This window comes from Propithecus coquereli, unplaced genomic scaffold (assembly GCF_000956105.1).
Source record: "Propithecus coquereli isolate 6110/MARCELLA unplaced genomic scaffold, Pcoq_1.0 Scaffold114, whole genome shotgun sequence".
NCBI lineage: Eukaryota > Metazoa > Chordata > Mammalia > Primates > Indriidae > Propithecus > Propithecus coquereli.
The window spans coordinates 618277-634098 of record NW_012135414.1 but is presented as its reverse complement, the minus strand read 5'-3'; the positions used below and the strand labels follow the sequence as shown (position 1 = coordinate 634098).

Here is a 15822-nt window from a genome sequence, read left to right as displayed (position 1 = left end):
TAATAACCTCAACTAACCCGTCAGGTCTCTCTCAGTGTCATCTCTTCAGGGAAGCTCTTTCTGAACCTCTAGCAAGATTAGTTCTTTTAGACACTGACTCACCCAACATCCTATGGTAGATTATAGACCTCAAAAGGGCAGTCCCATGCCTGTCCATGTCCCCAACTTATAGTGCAGTGCTTGGCACATAGTAGGAACTCAATAACGCTGATGAATGAATTTATAATCTCTGGGGCTTTTTAAAGCCCAGACTCTATGATGAATCACTTTCCCTATATGATCTGCAATATTATAAACATCTCATCTTTAAAATAAAATAATAAAACAGTTCTGTGATTTGGTGACCATTTTACACTTTGCCAAATTCTGCCCATTACTTTAGTAAGGTATCCTGTAGGCCAAATTCAGCCAGCCATCTATTTCCATAAATAAAATTTAATTGGGACATAGCCATACCCACTTACTTACATATTGTCTCTGGCTTTCACACGACAACTGCAGAGTTGGCAGAGACCACAGAGCCTGCAAAGCCTAAAATATTTACCATTTGACCCTTAACAGAAAGTTTGCCAACCCCTGCTTTAGTGGCTTCTTTGATGACTTCAGCTACATGTACAATTTATGAAGTAATCAAATTATAGTAAAATGAGTAAAATGTTCAGTTGATTTCCTTTCTCTACTATCCACAACACTGTTAGATGCCTGAATCTTATGGACAAAGAGATACACTTAGCTCAAGTAAGGGAGGGAGAAGAGGAAAAAGCCCCAGTTCCTGTACTTGTTCTTCAATGCAGGCCCAAGGTTGCCCACCTGTAAACTATTGAACACACTGTCAATTATAACTTACATCACAGAAAAACTATAAAGAGCAATGATAAAGCAGTTTTTACAAAAATATTGCACTGGCAGCAGGAGTACCATTAACTTAGGAGCAAAATTCCTACTGTTGGTAGAGAATTAATATTTTCACCATTTCTTTCACATTTTCATATTTCCCCATTTCTTTCAATGACTCTGTTTCAAGAGTTTACAAAACTCAAATTTGCTATGGCTCTTTACCATTTCACATTACATATTCAAACAAACTCTTTTTCACACTCACACACACACACAATCTCCAACTATTTTCTTATGTACTATTTCAGAATTGTTTATTTCAATATTGAACCTCCCAGTGGAGTTTATAGTCTGAATTTTAAAAAACTAGCCACAAAAACTGAACCATCACATTTTCTTATTCCATCCTGAACTGGAATCCAGGGTAATAATTGCAGGAGGAACATTTGAGCCCAGGAGTCTGAGGTTGCAGTAAGTTATAATGACACCACTGCACTTTAGCTGGGGCAACAGAGTAAGACTCTGTCTCAAAAAAAAAAAAAAAGCATTCGCCGGCTATCTATTAGCTACTGAAACTTTCAGAGTTTCAACCTCTCCACCTGTAAAATGGCATTAATATTCATTGGTTAAGGCTGTTTTTAGATTATGAGTTTAAGTGTTTGGTAATTTTGAAGTCTGTATATAATTAGAGAATAAGCATGCTATCTCATAGCATCTGGAAATATGAACAAAATCTATTCATGCAGTGAATGCCAGCACAAATCACTCCTAAACACCTAATACCAGACTAACCATTAATAGCTAACACTTATCAAATTTCAAGCAATTGTGGCAATTGCTCTACTTGCATTTTCTCACTTAATCCTCACAATACTTTCAAGTAGACAGATGCTTCTATTATTCTCACAGTTGAAAATGAGATTCAGAGAGTTTCCCTTGCTGAAAATCATTGGTCTCATATGTGTTAGAGCCAGGATTCAAAGTTAAGTCTACCTGTCTTTAGAGCCAGTATTCATGACCACGGTGCTATATACTACACCTCCTTATTTAAGTAAGAAATGGATATAAGTTACTAACATGAAACAACAAAACCACAGGTTCTATCTGGGTAAAGATGGTGGATTAAGCACATATATCTACTTCATTCCCTCCTGAAATGCCATTAAATGATAGTAGGAGTTTTCGTTTTAAGGTATATACCTAAAAGTATACAAGAGAACAGGAAGCCGGGTATTTGTATACACAAGGAGTGCAATGCGCACTACCTGAAGGATGGACATATTTGAAACACGGACTTCGGTGGGGGGCCAAGGGCAACACACGTAACCTAAACGTATGTACACCCATAATTTGCTGAAATAAAAAAAAAAAAAAAGAACAAAAAGTTAGAAGCTAGAAGACAGACCAGGAGTAAATAATGTAGTCGACTCAAGAAAACTGAATTCTGAACCAGTAGAGGGAAAAGCAAAACAAACAACTCCCCCCCACCACACAACCCAATTTATATCACAGAATCCATAAAAGGCCCAGGAACTGGTGGTTTCATGTGCCTCTGGAAATAAAGGGCAAAGGGGCAGACACCTGAATTGGTTTAAGTAATCAGATACTCTCTGCAACTCTACACAGCAAAGCAGTTTCTCTTCCCCAATGACACAGCAAAGCAGTTTCTCTTCCCCAATGAACTCTCTAAATTAGAAGTTTATTTTCTGAAAAGGGTAAAATATAGAGTATCCAGATTGTGGGATGCCAGGCAGTTTGGGCAGGAATACTGTACTGACAATGCAGAGACTCAGTAAGTAAATGCATATTGGATATGGATATTGAGATACACACCTCCCTCTGCCCTGGGCCCTACCACAGACCTCTTTCCTCACTTGACTCCCAGAACAGTGGCAAGGTGTCATTCTTCACTTGGAAGACTGAAAAAAATCTTTCTTCTTTAAGGAACCACCAGCTCAAAAGGAAATAACTAAAGATACTGACATAAAAGTTTTCTTAACTATTAATATATGGCCCAATAGATAGCCCTTTAGCAAAGCTCAACATCAACAAGCTCCACCCACTCAGAGCCTGTACTCAATGTTAGTTCCCTATTTTTATTTTTTATCTATTTTTTTTTAAGAGACAAGGTCTCACTGTTGCCCAGGCTGGAGTACAGTAGCATCATAGCTCACAGCAGCCTTGAATTCCTGGGCTCAAGTGATCCTCTTACCTCAGCCTCCTCAGTAGTGCATGCCACCACACCTGGCTAATTTTTTTTTTTTGTAGAGACAGGGTCTTGCTATGTTGCCCAGGCTGGCCTTGAGCAGCTCCTAACCTTAAGCAATTCTCCTGCCTCAGCCTCCTGAGTCTGGGGATAACAGGCATGAACTACCAGCTAGCTCATCCCGTATTTTTAAATATGAGCACACAACCAACAATTACCAGATATCCAAGGAAAACATCTAATATGAAAGAAACAAAAACAGAGAAAAGCAATTTTAGATAAAATAGACTGGAGGAAAAAGAAACCATCAAAAGTACTATTATTCTACAGAGAGGTGACACAAAATAAGGGAAGGAAATCATCAATAAAAATCTACAAAATTTCTGAGAACTAAAGGACACAGTGTCAAGTTTAAACAGGTTCACCAAGTACTGAGCATGGTGAATTAAAATAAACAAACACCAAATTATGTCATCATGGAATATAAGAATACTAGGAACAAAAGATCTGTGTTTCTCAGGAAGAAAAATTTTAGTCCCACAAAAATATCAGAAATGACTGACAGCCAGAGGCAAAGGTGCAAAGCCTTAAAACTGAAGGAAAATGATTTGCAACCTAGAACTCTACATTCAGCCAACTGTCAATCAAATTACTGCCCAGAAAAAGACCAGCAAGGTCTTAAAAACATTTGCTTCCTATGCCACCTTTCTCAGGACACTGCTGAAGAAAAGGTTCCATCAAAACAAGAGACTAAACCAAGAAGACAAGGTAATAGAAAACAAAAGATCCAACATTGGAGAGGAGAAAAAGGAATTCCCAGAATGATGGTGAAGGGAGTTCCCACAATACAGCCACACATCAGGCACAGAAGGCTATCAGTCCAGCCTGGGGCAGTCAAAAGGCTACAAGGAAGATTTAGTCAAGATGAAACAGAGTACCTAAGGAAGCTGGGCACTGTGAGAGATTTAGATAAATGGCAAGAAGTCTAATTGATTTAGTGGAAAGGCCACACAAAACTAAGCCCAGGAAAAACAAAAAGACATGCCAGAAAAGAAAACCACAAACCTCACTTAGAATCCTAACGACACTGATCCAATCAAAAATCACACTACATTGTACCTTGGAAGGAAGAGATGACAAGTAAAAAAAGGTGAATGTAGCTGTCTCTGAGGAGAAGGTTAAGGACTGCCCCCTTTCCCCAACAAACCTGGAGAACTATTTGACTTAAAAATACACCATTTTTTCCTTTCCTTTAGTGTTTCCTATACTCACCATCAAGCAGTAATGCCACCTTTCACTAAAACTGCTTGTTAATAAAACACAATGCCACTTTATCAAAATGACAAATTCTCAAGTCTAGAATAAGAGGAACTCAACTTAGTGTAGCTTGTAATCGTCACAATATCATGAGAGTCTCACCAGTGATTGATGGTTTGCAGCAAAAAATGGGATAAGAAAAACAGAAACCCATTGGGGCATGGTGGCTCATACCTGTAATCCTAGCACTTTGGAAGGCTGAGGCAGGAGGACTGCTTGAGGCCAGGGGTTTAAGACTAGACTGGGAAACATAGCCAGACCCTGTCTCTACAAAAAATAAAGGAAAAGAAAAATAAGAAACCCAATTTTTAAAAATTGCTGTTTATTAAAAACTAATGGTCCTGTGCTTAAATGTCATTGTGGTTGCGTGCTGACTTCCATAAAACATACATAACTAATTATAAGGGACTCTTCACAAATACATGCCAGACAAAAGTAAAAAGGCAAATAGAAATGACTGATAAGACAGTGCTGTTTCAGACATAGTTCCCTTATAATTAACACTTTCTTGAAAATGGAGTTTGACATTAATTATTTACAATCATCCCAACATTCAGAGAGGCCAAATATCACAGGCATAAGGGCACGCCATGACCACAAGATGTCTTTCATACTTTCCAAATAGTTTTATATTTTAGCTATGAAGGTCAGTTGCTAGAGTCAAACTTGTTCTTAACGAGTAGAATTTTTTATGTCCATTCAATCAAAGTCTCTTACACCTTTCTGGACCTATTCATTTGCAGATAGGAGTAGAAACTGAAACCAGGTTCTTCATATCATACATTCACATGTGATGTCCAATCTTCATATGCTGTCCAATTTCTTTAAGATAAAAGGAGCTGAAAGAAAAACAAATAAACCTAAAATTAGCTTTCCAATCTATTAGCCCACAAGGCTACATTATAGAATTATAAGATTGGGGGGGTGAACAGATTTAGCCCAACATATTTTTTTAAAACAAATCTAAGTAATGGTCAAATCTCTGCCTGCCCAATCCAGCCAAAGGGGCTCACTGCCATCCAAGGCAGTCCATTCAGTGTCACTCAGCTATGACTGTGATAAATTTCATTCTTGTACTATATAAAATCTTTTCTCCAGGTGGTTCTCCTCTTAGGGCCATCAAGTGTAAACCTAATCCTTTTTCAAATGATAACCCTTTACCGTGGTAATTTATTTTAATTATAAAATGAACAAAACTCTACAGAAAACATGGGCATTTTTCACCTTTACAGACTCATTTAAAAGGTAGAGGATAGAGGAAAAACAACACTGAACTAGGGAACTAGAAGAGCTGGACACCTATTTTGGTCTTCTCATTGATTAGCTGTATATCACTTATGCACTCCAGATTACATCTGCTAGTCTTACCTCAGTTATTATGAGGGTCTGATAAGATGGTGCATAGAAATGTCTAGAAAACTAAGAAGTGTTGTCATATGGATCTAAAGAAGTGATATTATTGTCCTGTGTAAAAGTGCTGTGGCCAGAAAAGCTGTCAGAATGACCTTCTTTCTCAATACTCATACTAACACAGCATTTTGTTAATATTAAACTGAAGATACTGAGATCTGTCAGTAGCTGATAAAGTGAGCAGTACGTCTAGTCTTTTCTATTTCTTAATCAGGGAAAAAAAATCCAACACACGATGAATGGATAAACAAAATGTAGTATATCCATACAATGAAATCTTATTCCGCCATAAAAAAGAATGAAGTTCTAACATATGCTACAACATAGATGAACCTTGAAAACATTACGCTAATTGAAATAAGCCAGACACAAAAGGCCACATATTTTCCAATTCCATTTAAATGGAACATCCAGAATAGACAAATCCATAGAGAGAACATAGATTAATAGTTGCCAAGGACTGGAGAAAGGGGGGGAATAGGGTGACAGATAACGGGTATGGTGTTTCTTTTAGGGGGAAAAATGTCATAAAATTGATTATAGTGATGGCTGCAAAACTCTGACTATGCTAAAAACCACTGGTATACCTTAAATGGGTGTGCAATTGTATAATATACACATTATATCTCAACTTAAAAGTGATAATAAACCAATTCAGGCTGGGTGCGGTGCCGTGGCTCACACCTATAATCCTAGCACTTTAGGAGGCCGAGGTGGGAGGATTGCTCAAGGCCAGGAGTTTGAGACCAGTCTGAGCAAGAGTCAGACCCCCTTTCTACAAAAAAAAGGAAAAATTAGCCAATGTGGTGATGCATGCCAATAGTCTCAGCTACTCAGGAGGCTGAGGCAGGATAATTGCTTCAGCCCAGGAGTTTGAGGTTGCAGTGAGCTATGATGACACCACTGCACTCTAGCCTGGGCAACAGAGGGAGACCCTGTCTCCACTGCACCCCCCAAAAAAATCTGGGAGTTGTAAGAAGCTGTTCAATGAGGATGATTTGGGGTTTTCTGTTCTCCAAGGCTCCCTCTCCTGGGGAAGCAAAGTAATACCACAGTGAAAGAGGCACTCAAGAAGGGGGACTGTGGCATCAGTGACTCTAGCGTAGGCCCAACATGAGCCTTCTGTAGGATGACGTTGGTATGGCCTTCATTTACTTGAACCATCACTACTTCAACATCCAGACCAACAAACAATATACAGGATGGAACAATGAAAAGGCTACTGAACTGAGAATGAGGAGACGGGGGCAAGTCACTCCTGAAATTTATATAAATTAGGGAACTGATCTATAAAGCTGCTTCCAGTTCTTATATTCAGTGTGAATGTAACCGTAAGAACTTGCATAAGTTCCTTCTGAAAGATAAGTTGTCATTTGCAAAAGGAACATAAAGAATCTTAAGCCCTGCCTCCCTCAAAGCGCCACTATCAAAAACAAGTAATCTGGCTGGGCGCGGTGGCTCACGCCTGTAATCCTAGCACTCTGGGAGGCCGAGGCTCAAGGATCGCTCAAGGTCAGGAGTTCAAGACTAGCCTGAGCAAGAGTGAGATCCCGTCTCTACTAAAAAATAGAAAGAAATTAGCTGGACAACTAAAAATATATAGAAAAAATTAGCCGGGCATGGTGGCGCATGCCTGTAGTTCCAGCTACTCGGGAGGCTGAGGCAGGAGGATCGCTTGAGCCCAGGAGTTTGAGGTTGTTGTGAGCTAGGCTGACGCCATGGCACTCTAGCCCGGTCAACAGAGCGAGACTCTGTCTCAAAAAAAAAGAACAAGTAATCTAGGTGACTTTCTGCCAGCTGTAAAATCAGATAAAATCTCAGATATTTGAATTAATCCTATAGCCTCACATACTTTTCATTCCTTCAAAAAAGAAAAACAATTTTTATTTCACTCTCTATACAAAGAAACAGCAATGAAGCAAAGCTGTTTCGGTTTGAAAGGTCAGCACTGAAGGAATGGAACCTGGTATTGAGTTCTGGATTCTAGGTCAAGATCATTCACTGAATGGGTGAATGACCTTGGGCCAGCCATTTCCCTAGTCTGGTACTGTTTCTCTGTCTGCAAAACCAGGCAGTTGCCCAGGGGGATAATCCTTGAAGCTTTTCCAATTCAAACGCACTTAACGTTGGGAATGCCAGAATGATTAAACACGCTCGCCAGGCCACCACGTGCACTTCGGTACCTCCTACCTGCAGACCTCAAATCACACACATACGCCGGTAGCTCTCGACGTGCACGCCCCTTATTCCCCCGCGACCGCTCAGCTCGGCTCCTCAAAGGCCCCTAACGGCCTGTAGGACTACAGCGAGGTGGGTGGTGGTGGCTAGCTCCCTGCTGGTCTCAGGGTCACAGCCCAGGAGGACACTCACTGACTCGCAGCAAGGCCACGTAGATGAGGAAGTTCCGTATGGAGGAGATCACATCCTCGCGCATCTTCCGTTTCATCTCCTCCGGGTCCAGCTTCGGCGCGAGGCCTTCGATCCGGAACATCGCAGCTCTAACTCCCCAGCTTTCAACTACCTCGCTTTGCTCTTGCCAGTGGCTGCCTCGCGCCCGGAACTCAGCCCAACTCCACTTCCTGTTCCCGCCTCTCGTTTCCCCGCGCTGCAACGGAAGCCTGCGAGAGACAATCCGCGTCCTGACCGAACCGACCTGGAGAAGGGCGGCCTGAAGGGGGCGGCCGCAATCTTCTCGACGCAGACTCGGGTTCCCGCCCCCTCCATCCACAACCCTGCTGCCACGTTGTTTCTTTAATAATGTTTGTCCATCCTGGAGCTACGCTGCCAAATGCTTTTATGCCCTGGAGGGGACTATGCACATAGGTACCATCATAAATAATGATAGCTAACTTTTACTGACTACTCCATACAATTGTACCCCATGAATTAGATATTATAATCTTCATTTCCTAGATGAGAAAATTGAAGCACAGAAATCTTTAAAACAACAACTTGCCCAAATGTGCTTTAAAATACCTCAGGGGGAAAAAAGTGTTGAGGAAGAGTGATGAAACGATATTAGCAAAATATGTAAAACAACTTCATCTGGTGATTAGTACATTTTATTTAATTATTGTAATCTTTCTCTCTTGAGTATGTTTGAAATTTTATGTTAAGTTATATGATAGAAATTTTATGATAAGTTAAAACAAAAAGAAGACGATGAGACTTGTCCAAAGTCACACAGCTAGTAAATGGCAGAGCAGGGTTTTATAACTGGTTAGGCCTGTGGAACCCCAGAGACAAGAGTTTTTAACATTTTCCATATTTTTGCTGTATTCTCATTTCTGGAGTTAACTGATCCTTACAAATTATTATATTGGCCCAGTGATACAGATGTATAAAGCGAGTTTAAATCTGATCAACATTTTACAGATGAGAAGGAGGCTCAGAAACCAAACTCACTAAAATCTAAAGTCATTCTGCTAGTGAGGTGCAGGACCAGGGTTCTAACACAGATAATTATAATGTCAAATTGAGTTCTCTTTCCCCTCCCTGCACCCTCCTGCTCCTCTGTTAGTCTTTAACAGTTAGTTCCTACATGGATGGACATCCCTGGAGTCAGAAGGTTCGATGCAAATCTGGTTCGATGCAACCAGATTTCCTGTCACAGACTCATCAAAACAGAGTTAGAAGGCTGCTGCCCCATGTATAACTGCCCCTAGTTATACATGCCAACTAGCCATATATAATTCTCACACATGAACCAGATGACTGAATTGTGCACATAATCAAAACCAGAATGTTCTTTCTTGACTGTACATTACATAGCAACGATGGATCTTGGATCATTTAGAATAGTAATTTGCTATGGGAGCAACTGATAATAACTATAAGCATTGTCACCCACTTTCCTGATTGACAGAATGTAAGACACTGGGGCAAGAAAGGGAACCCATGTTTATTCAAGCTTTAGTAACCTCTTGCATCTATAATTCATGCAGTGGAGAAGCAGAGGCAGCTCTGGAATAGGAGGGGCTGATTTCTAAGGAATAGTCTCCAGCCAACCCTTCTAGACTATTTAGAAAACCTATGCTGATGTTGGAAAACAGCAGGGGCTGTGGAAAGGACCTGCACAGGAAACTTGGACACAGGACCTCTAGATCTGGCACTGCCACTAACTAGCCATGTGATGAAGGACAAATCTCTGATTTCACTGCAACTCCATTTCTCTAGTTGTAAAGGAAGGGCATATGATTAGATGCTCTTGAAAGTCGCTCCCAGTTTGAACAGTCTATGCATTTTTAAAAACAATCTGTGTATTTTTAATTCAAATTGTGTCATCTAGGACTGCAGTCTGTGGCCTGTTAAGGACCTGGCTGCAGAGCTCCCCCCAACCCATGGAAGGAAAAATTGCCTTCTATGAAACCGGTCCCTGGTGCCAAAAAGGTTGGGGACTGCTGATTTTTGGTACGTGTTATTTAATTCTCACAACAGTCCTGTGAAGAATATACTAGGACTTTCTGGTCTGGAGTGTATGGCTGTCAAAGTATCATCAAATGTGGTCAGAAATCAAAACAGCCACTGTCTGTTTTCTATGATAGGAAGAATGTAACAATAAGGCATATCTCATCCATCGGAATAGGGAGGCAAAACAGACTGGGAAGGAATGAGTTCTTACTATGTCTAGTAACTAAAACCCCTAAAGTTGACTGAGTTTAGATAAACAGTTCACATGGAATTATCAATTTATTTTTTACCGAGATACTTTTGAGTAACTTGCCTGGATTCATAAGAAACCAAAGAGGGGAGAAATTAGCCAAAAATCATGTTTCTTGGTGAAAAGAACAGGTTTTCAGCATTTGAATTTTATCCATCCAATGCTAAATTAAAGCAGCACCTTTTTACCTGGCGGGTGATGTGGTGGCAAATGGCTGGCCTGTTAAACGGCAACATTATTCTCATAACAATTCTCTTGGAAAGGTCTGGTGCTTGCCTACCTATGGAGATACAGGAGGGTAGTAGATAGAAATACGAAGCTGCTATGTCTTGGGATAAAGAATTGGTTTTGGATATAGTCTAGGAAGGTAAACTGTTCCTGACTCAGAAATGTTCATTCTGCTGAACTCTCTCTTCCCCTCAAATGGCTCCTCTAGTTATAATGGAGGAAACTCATTAAAAGAGATTAGGTTCCTTTTTGGGGCTTTTAAAAAAAAGTGCTTATTTATTTGTTCGTCATGTAGATGGTGGTATTGTCCAATTACAGTGGGTTTAAGTGAAGCAAATCGAGAGAACGTGCTTCAGGAAGTCAACATTGGATGGAGCTGTTTCACATCCTAGACCCCTAAATGAGATGATGAGAAGGTAGGGTCTAATCTTTAAAGTTGCCTGGAGCTCTAAAATGCTGTGATTCTGTGTTCATCCTTCCTGTTCTTCCTATGTAACCTTGAACTAAAGGCTAAGAGCAATGGATTTACTGTGATTTGCCATGAAAGGCAAAAATAAAAAGTATGCACGCATAATTTAATATTGATATTTGTATTATTTAGTCTGATCACAGAGGAAATGGCAGCTGATGTCATAGCCTGTCTTGTTTTCCATTTAGATCCCAAGAGGGATTAAGGAGCCATTTCCTTTGCCTCAACTTCTCAGACAGTACTGTACACAATCGTTCAGAAAGTGCAACCTACCCATAAGAGAATTAAGTGCTTTAATTTCCATCAGTGGGGAGGAATTTGTATTTGCAGGGTCAGAAAGTGACTGATGACTCATGACTGGGGAATAAATCCAAAATAAAATCATAGGAACCTTGTGATTCCTAATTTATAGGGAGCTATAGGCTTTGAATATTGTTCAAACTGCTTCATTTGGCAGATGAGGAGCTGAGGCCCAGAGGGAAGCTAAGTTAGGAGCAGGGCTAGCTGGAACTAGGGTAGGTCTCTGGGCTCCCAGTTTAGCACATTTCCCCATCATCTCTTGCTGCTTTTGTTACTTCAACTGTAAATATTCTCATTGACAGTCCTCCCCTCAGAGGTAAAAATTGGAAGAATGGGGTGTTAAACCCCAGTTTGGGAGGGACGGGATGAGGATGGCTGCTATTCATCAGTAGGCTGAGGGCAGTCCTTCTTTCCACATTTCCACACCCACCATCAGTAGTTAATCTGGACTGTGTTATTATCCTGCTCCACACCTCTTCTTCCTCATTCCTTCAGGACATGAATACGGCCTGGAATTCCTATTAATAAAATAAACTTGACTTTGAAGTTCATTCAAGATCCAAGATGAATGAAACGAAGGTCAGGACAAAGAGGGGACACTTGGACTCTCAGTAAGAGTTGCTCTGTGATAGATGCTAACCAGAGTGCTCACCTAGCAGAAAGGATAACTTAGTTTTGGAAATTACTTCCCAACAAGAGGCATCTTCAGGAAGAAGTCCTTTTGAACATTAAAGGAGGGGTAGAATTTTGATAACTTTCACCTCACTGGCATTTGCTTTCTATAATACCCTGTTCTCTGTTCCAATTTTAGGGCTTTGTTGTCTGGATGACTTGTGAATATTTCATCTCTTGCCAAGTAGACTGTAAGCACCTCAAGTATAAGGAAAATGCTATCACTCATTCTTTCATCCTCCAAAAAACTGAAGATGGGTATTTATATATGGTGAAAACTTGGTAAGTATCCCCTGAGTGAATGAATGAATTTCATGTCCACTAATGTTTAGAATTTAAAAATTCATGGCTTTGTTTATTAGGTTGAAAGGAAATTGTCTCCCAAAGAAGAATTTACCCCAAATTCTACATAATTTTTTATATAGTTACTTATTTCTCACAGCTTGTTTTTATTTGGTTAAATAAAAATTATTTAAATAATTTTAGTGTAGTATAAGCAAAGTTAAAGAATGAACTTTAAAATTTATTCGAGTTCACTTGTTTATAGCAATATAATTACATAAAATCCATATCACACTTTTTTTTTTTTGGAGGCAGGCTCTTGCTCTGTTGCTCAGGCTGGAGTGCAGTGGCCCAATCATAGTTCACTGCAGTCTGGAACTCCTGGGCTCAAGTGCTCCTCCTGCCTCAGCCTCCCAAGTAGCTGGGACTACAGGTGTGTGCCACCACTCCCAGCTAATTTCTTTTTTTTTTTGGTAGAGATGGAGGGTTGTGGGGGAAACTTGCTGTGTTGCCCAGGCGGGACACGAACCCCTGGCCTCAAGCATTCCTCCTGCCTTGGCCTCCCAAAGTGCTAGGAATTTAGGCATGAACCACCATGCCTGGCATCATACTTTTAATAACTTACTTTTTTAATAAAAAGCACATGTTTATTGTAATAAAATTTAGAAAATATAGCATTATACAGAAAAAGAAAATAATCGCTCATAATTCCACAATCACTGTTGACATATTGGTGATAATCCTTTTGGTGTTTCTTCTTCTATTAGATATGTAGCTTTTTCTCTCTCTCGTATATGTTTGTGTGTGTATGAATGTGCATGTATATATATCTACACACTCATTTATATATGTATTTTTATAAAAATAGAACTATAGTATATGCTATTTTAATTTGAATTTTTTATTAGGTGATATTGACTATCTTCCTATATCTTTAAATATTATTCTAAATATGATTAATGATCGCTGTATGGTATTCCAGTATATGGATGTGCCATAATTTATTTAACTAAAACTCTTCCTTTGGGCATTTAGTTGTTTCCATGTTTTCTGTATAAATAATACTTCAGGGAACATCCTTGTAACACTATCTTTGTGCACACTTAAAAATTTCCCTGATAATTATAATTATTACCTTAAATTCAGAGTTCACAATTTTTCCTAGTGACTCTCTTTTTTCTGAGGAAAAAAGCACCCTCTGGCCAAGATTGTAGGTGTCAGATCTCTCCACCTTTTGGAACTACGAACAAGGGAATGGGAGATTTTGTTTGTTTTTAGAGGGGATTTGCTTTCTTGTGCTAGAAGTTCTATTTCACAGCAGGAAAAGTAAAATATACTAAGGGATTAGTTTATATTGAGAGTACATACTAATTTCTATCCATCTCCCTGAAGAGGTTAGAGTGTTGATATTGCTACCATTCCCATTCCACCCCATTACACAAAAAGTACACATATATGTTATAGAGATGCACATATAAAGCTGGGTATAGTTTCTTGTCTTTCAATAATAATGTAGTGCCTATAGTATAATAGGTGCTCAATTAATATTTATCAAGTGAAAAAAGGCGAAAGAAGGAAAGAAAGAATCTTTCATTGATTCAGTGATTACATATCCACCTCCTATACTGTTAGCTTGCTGTCACCCCATGTCAAGCCCCCGTTGAGAAAGTAGGAAGTGAACTCCTCATTTTCAAGAGAAACAAAGTTAAGGCTACCAGTATCCATTCTCCACACTCTGTCCCCAACATTTTCAGGATGACATATCTGTCTGATTAAAGACTGAGTAAGATACCCACCATCTCATCTTAGAAAAGACACAGAGCTTCCTAAAGGTGGGAATATATTTTTTGTTGCACATCACAGTTAAATTGCTATACCTTGTTTGTACAGATAGTGAATAAAGAAACATGTCAATTGTCTCGTTATATAATATTTAGAATTCATTTGGGGAGAATAATGGCCAGGCCTTACTCAATATGTGAAACCTATATGAACCATTTTCTTCAGAGGGTCTCTCAAAATCTCAGGTGTAGAATAGTCTAAAAGGCCATCCAAGCCTTCTCTGATGCTTGGCCCCCCAGATCCAACATCCTCGCTCCTGCTTGGCCATCTCCATTACAGACAGTTCATCATTTTCCTGGGCAGTTCTGTCCATCTTTAGATAGGCAACTCTTCTTGTTAAGAGTCCAACCTGCCTCTCCATAGCATGTGCTCAGTGGCCCCAGTTATATCCTCCAGAGTGTCAAATGCAAGTCTTAGCATTCTTCCTCATGGTTATGTAAGCTTATGTATAAGCTTGGGCCTTCTTGATGCTTGTTTTCCCCAGGCTAAAAATAATTTTTGCAGAATTCTCATAAAATTTTACAATTTTCTCTTACAACATTAACTTCTCTAGTTAACAATGATTGATTTACTCTGAGCTATCTGGCCCTACATCCTCTCACATACATGTACAAGCACACACACACACACACACACACACACACACACATACCCGAAAGGGGACATATTGGGTCCCTGGTCTCTGGAACTCAAAACCAGAGACTCTTTATTCCTTACTCAGAGATCGTCCTTGAACAAGAAGGGTGTGCCTGTGTTATCTCTTCCCTCAGGTTTTTCACAGTGGTGAATGGCATTCCCTGGCCACTCATTTTAGTTCTTGGCATTTGCACTGTGAAATAAAGGCTGGCTGTAGGAAGTATTTAGCAGAGGTAATGTGGTTGTCATAGAAAAAGCATGGGCTTTGAGTGAAGGTTAGATTTAAATTCCAGCTCCTCTATGAAGTTGTTTTGAGACCTTGTACCTTCTGTGCTTCTATTTCTTCATTTGTAACAGAGGGATATAGTATCTACTTCAAAGTGTTGTTTAAGAGTTAAATAAAATAATGAACTTAAAAGTGCCTGGCTTATGGTGGACATTTTATAAATGGTAGCTACTACTAATAAAAAGAAACAAATTTTCACTAGAAAAATTATGGCTTTGTCATACTCTAAAAGGAACAGGTAATTTTTTTGTACTACAACAGTATCTATTATTATTTGTCAGTCCCATTTAATTTATCTCTGGCCTCTGATTCACAGTAAATCTTTTAAAAATAAGAGCAGGCGGCCGGGTGCTGTGGCTCACGCCTGTAATCCTAGCACTCTGGGAGGCCGAGGCCGGCGGATTGTTTGAGCTCAGGAGTTCGAGACCAGCTTGAGCAAGAGCGAGACCCCGTGTCTAATAAAAAAATAGAAAGAAATTATCTGGACAACTAAAAATATATAGAAAAAATTAGCCGGGCGTGGTGGCGCATGCCTGTAGTCCCAGCTACTCGGGAGGCTGAAGCAGAAGGATTGCTTGAGCCCAGGAATGTGAGATTGCTGTGAGCTAGGATGACGCCACGGCACTCACTCTAGCCAGGGCAACAGAGTGAGACTCTGTCTCAAAAAAAAAAAAAGA

The 15822-nt window shown here is 39.8% G+C and overlaps 1 protein-coding gene across 1 annotated transcript; it reads right to left on the bottom strand.

Annotated features, from left to right (window-relative positions):
• Positions 1–4834: 4834 nt before the first annotated feature.
• Positions 4835–8318, bottom strand: TOMM5 (translocase of outer mitochondrial membrane 5 homolog (yeast)). The gene is given in 3 exon segments (XM_012656864.1): positions 4835–5199; positions 8029–8125; positions 8127–8318. Coding segments are annotated over 3 exon segments (267 nt in total). The 5' UTR covers positions 8262–8318; the 3' UTR covers positions 4835–5164.
• Positions 8319–15822: the final 7504 nt, after the last annotated feature.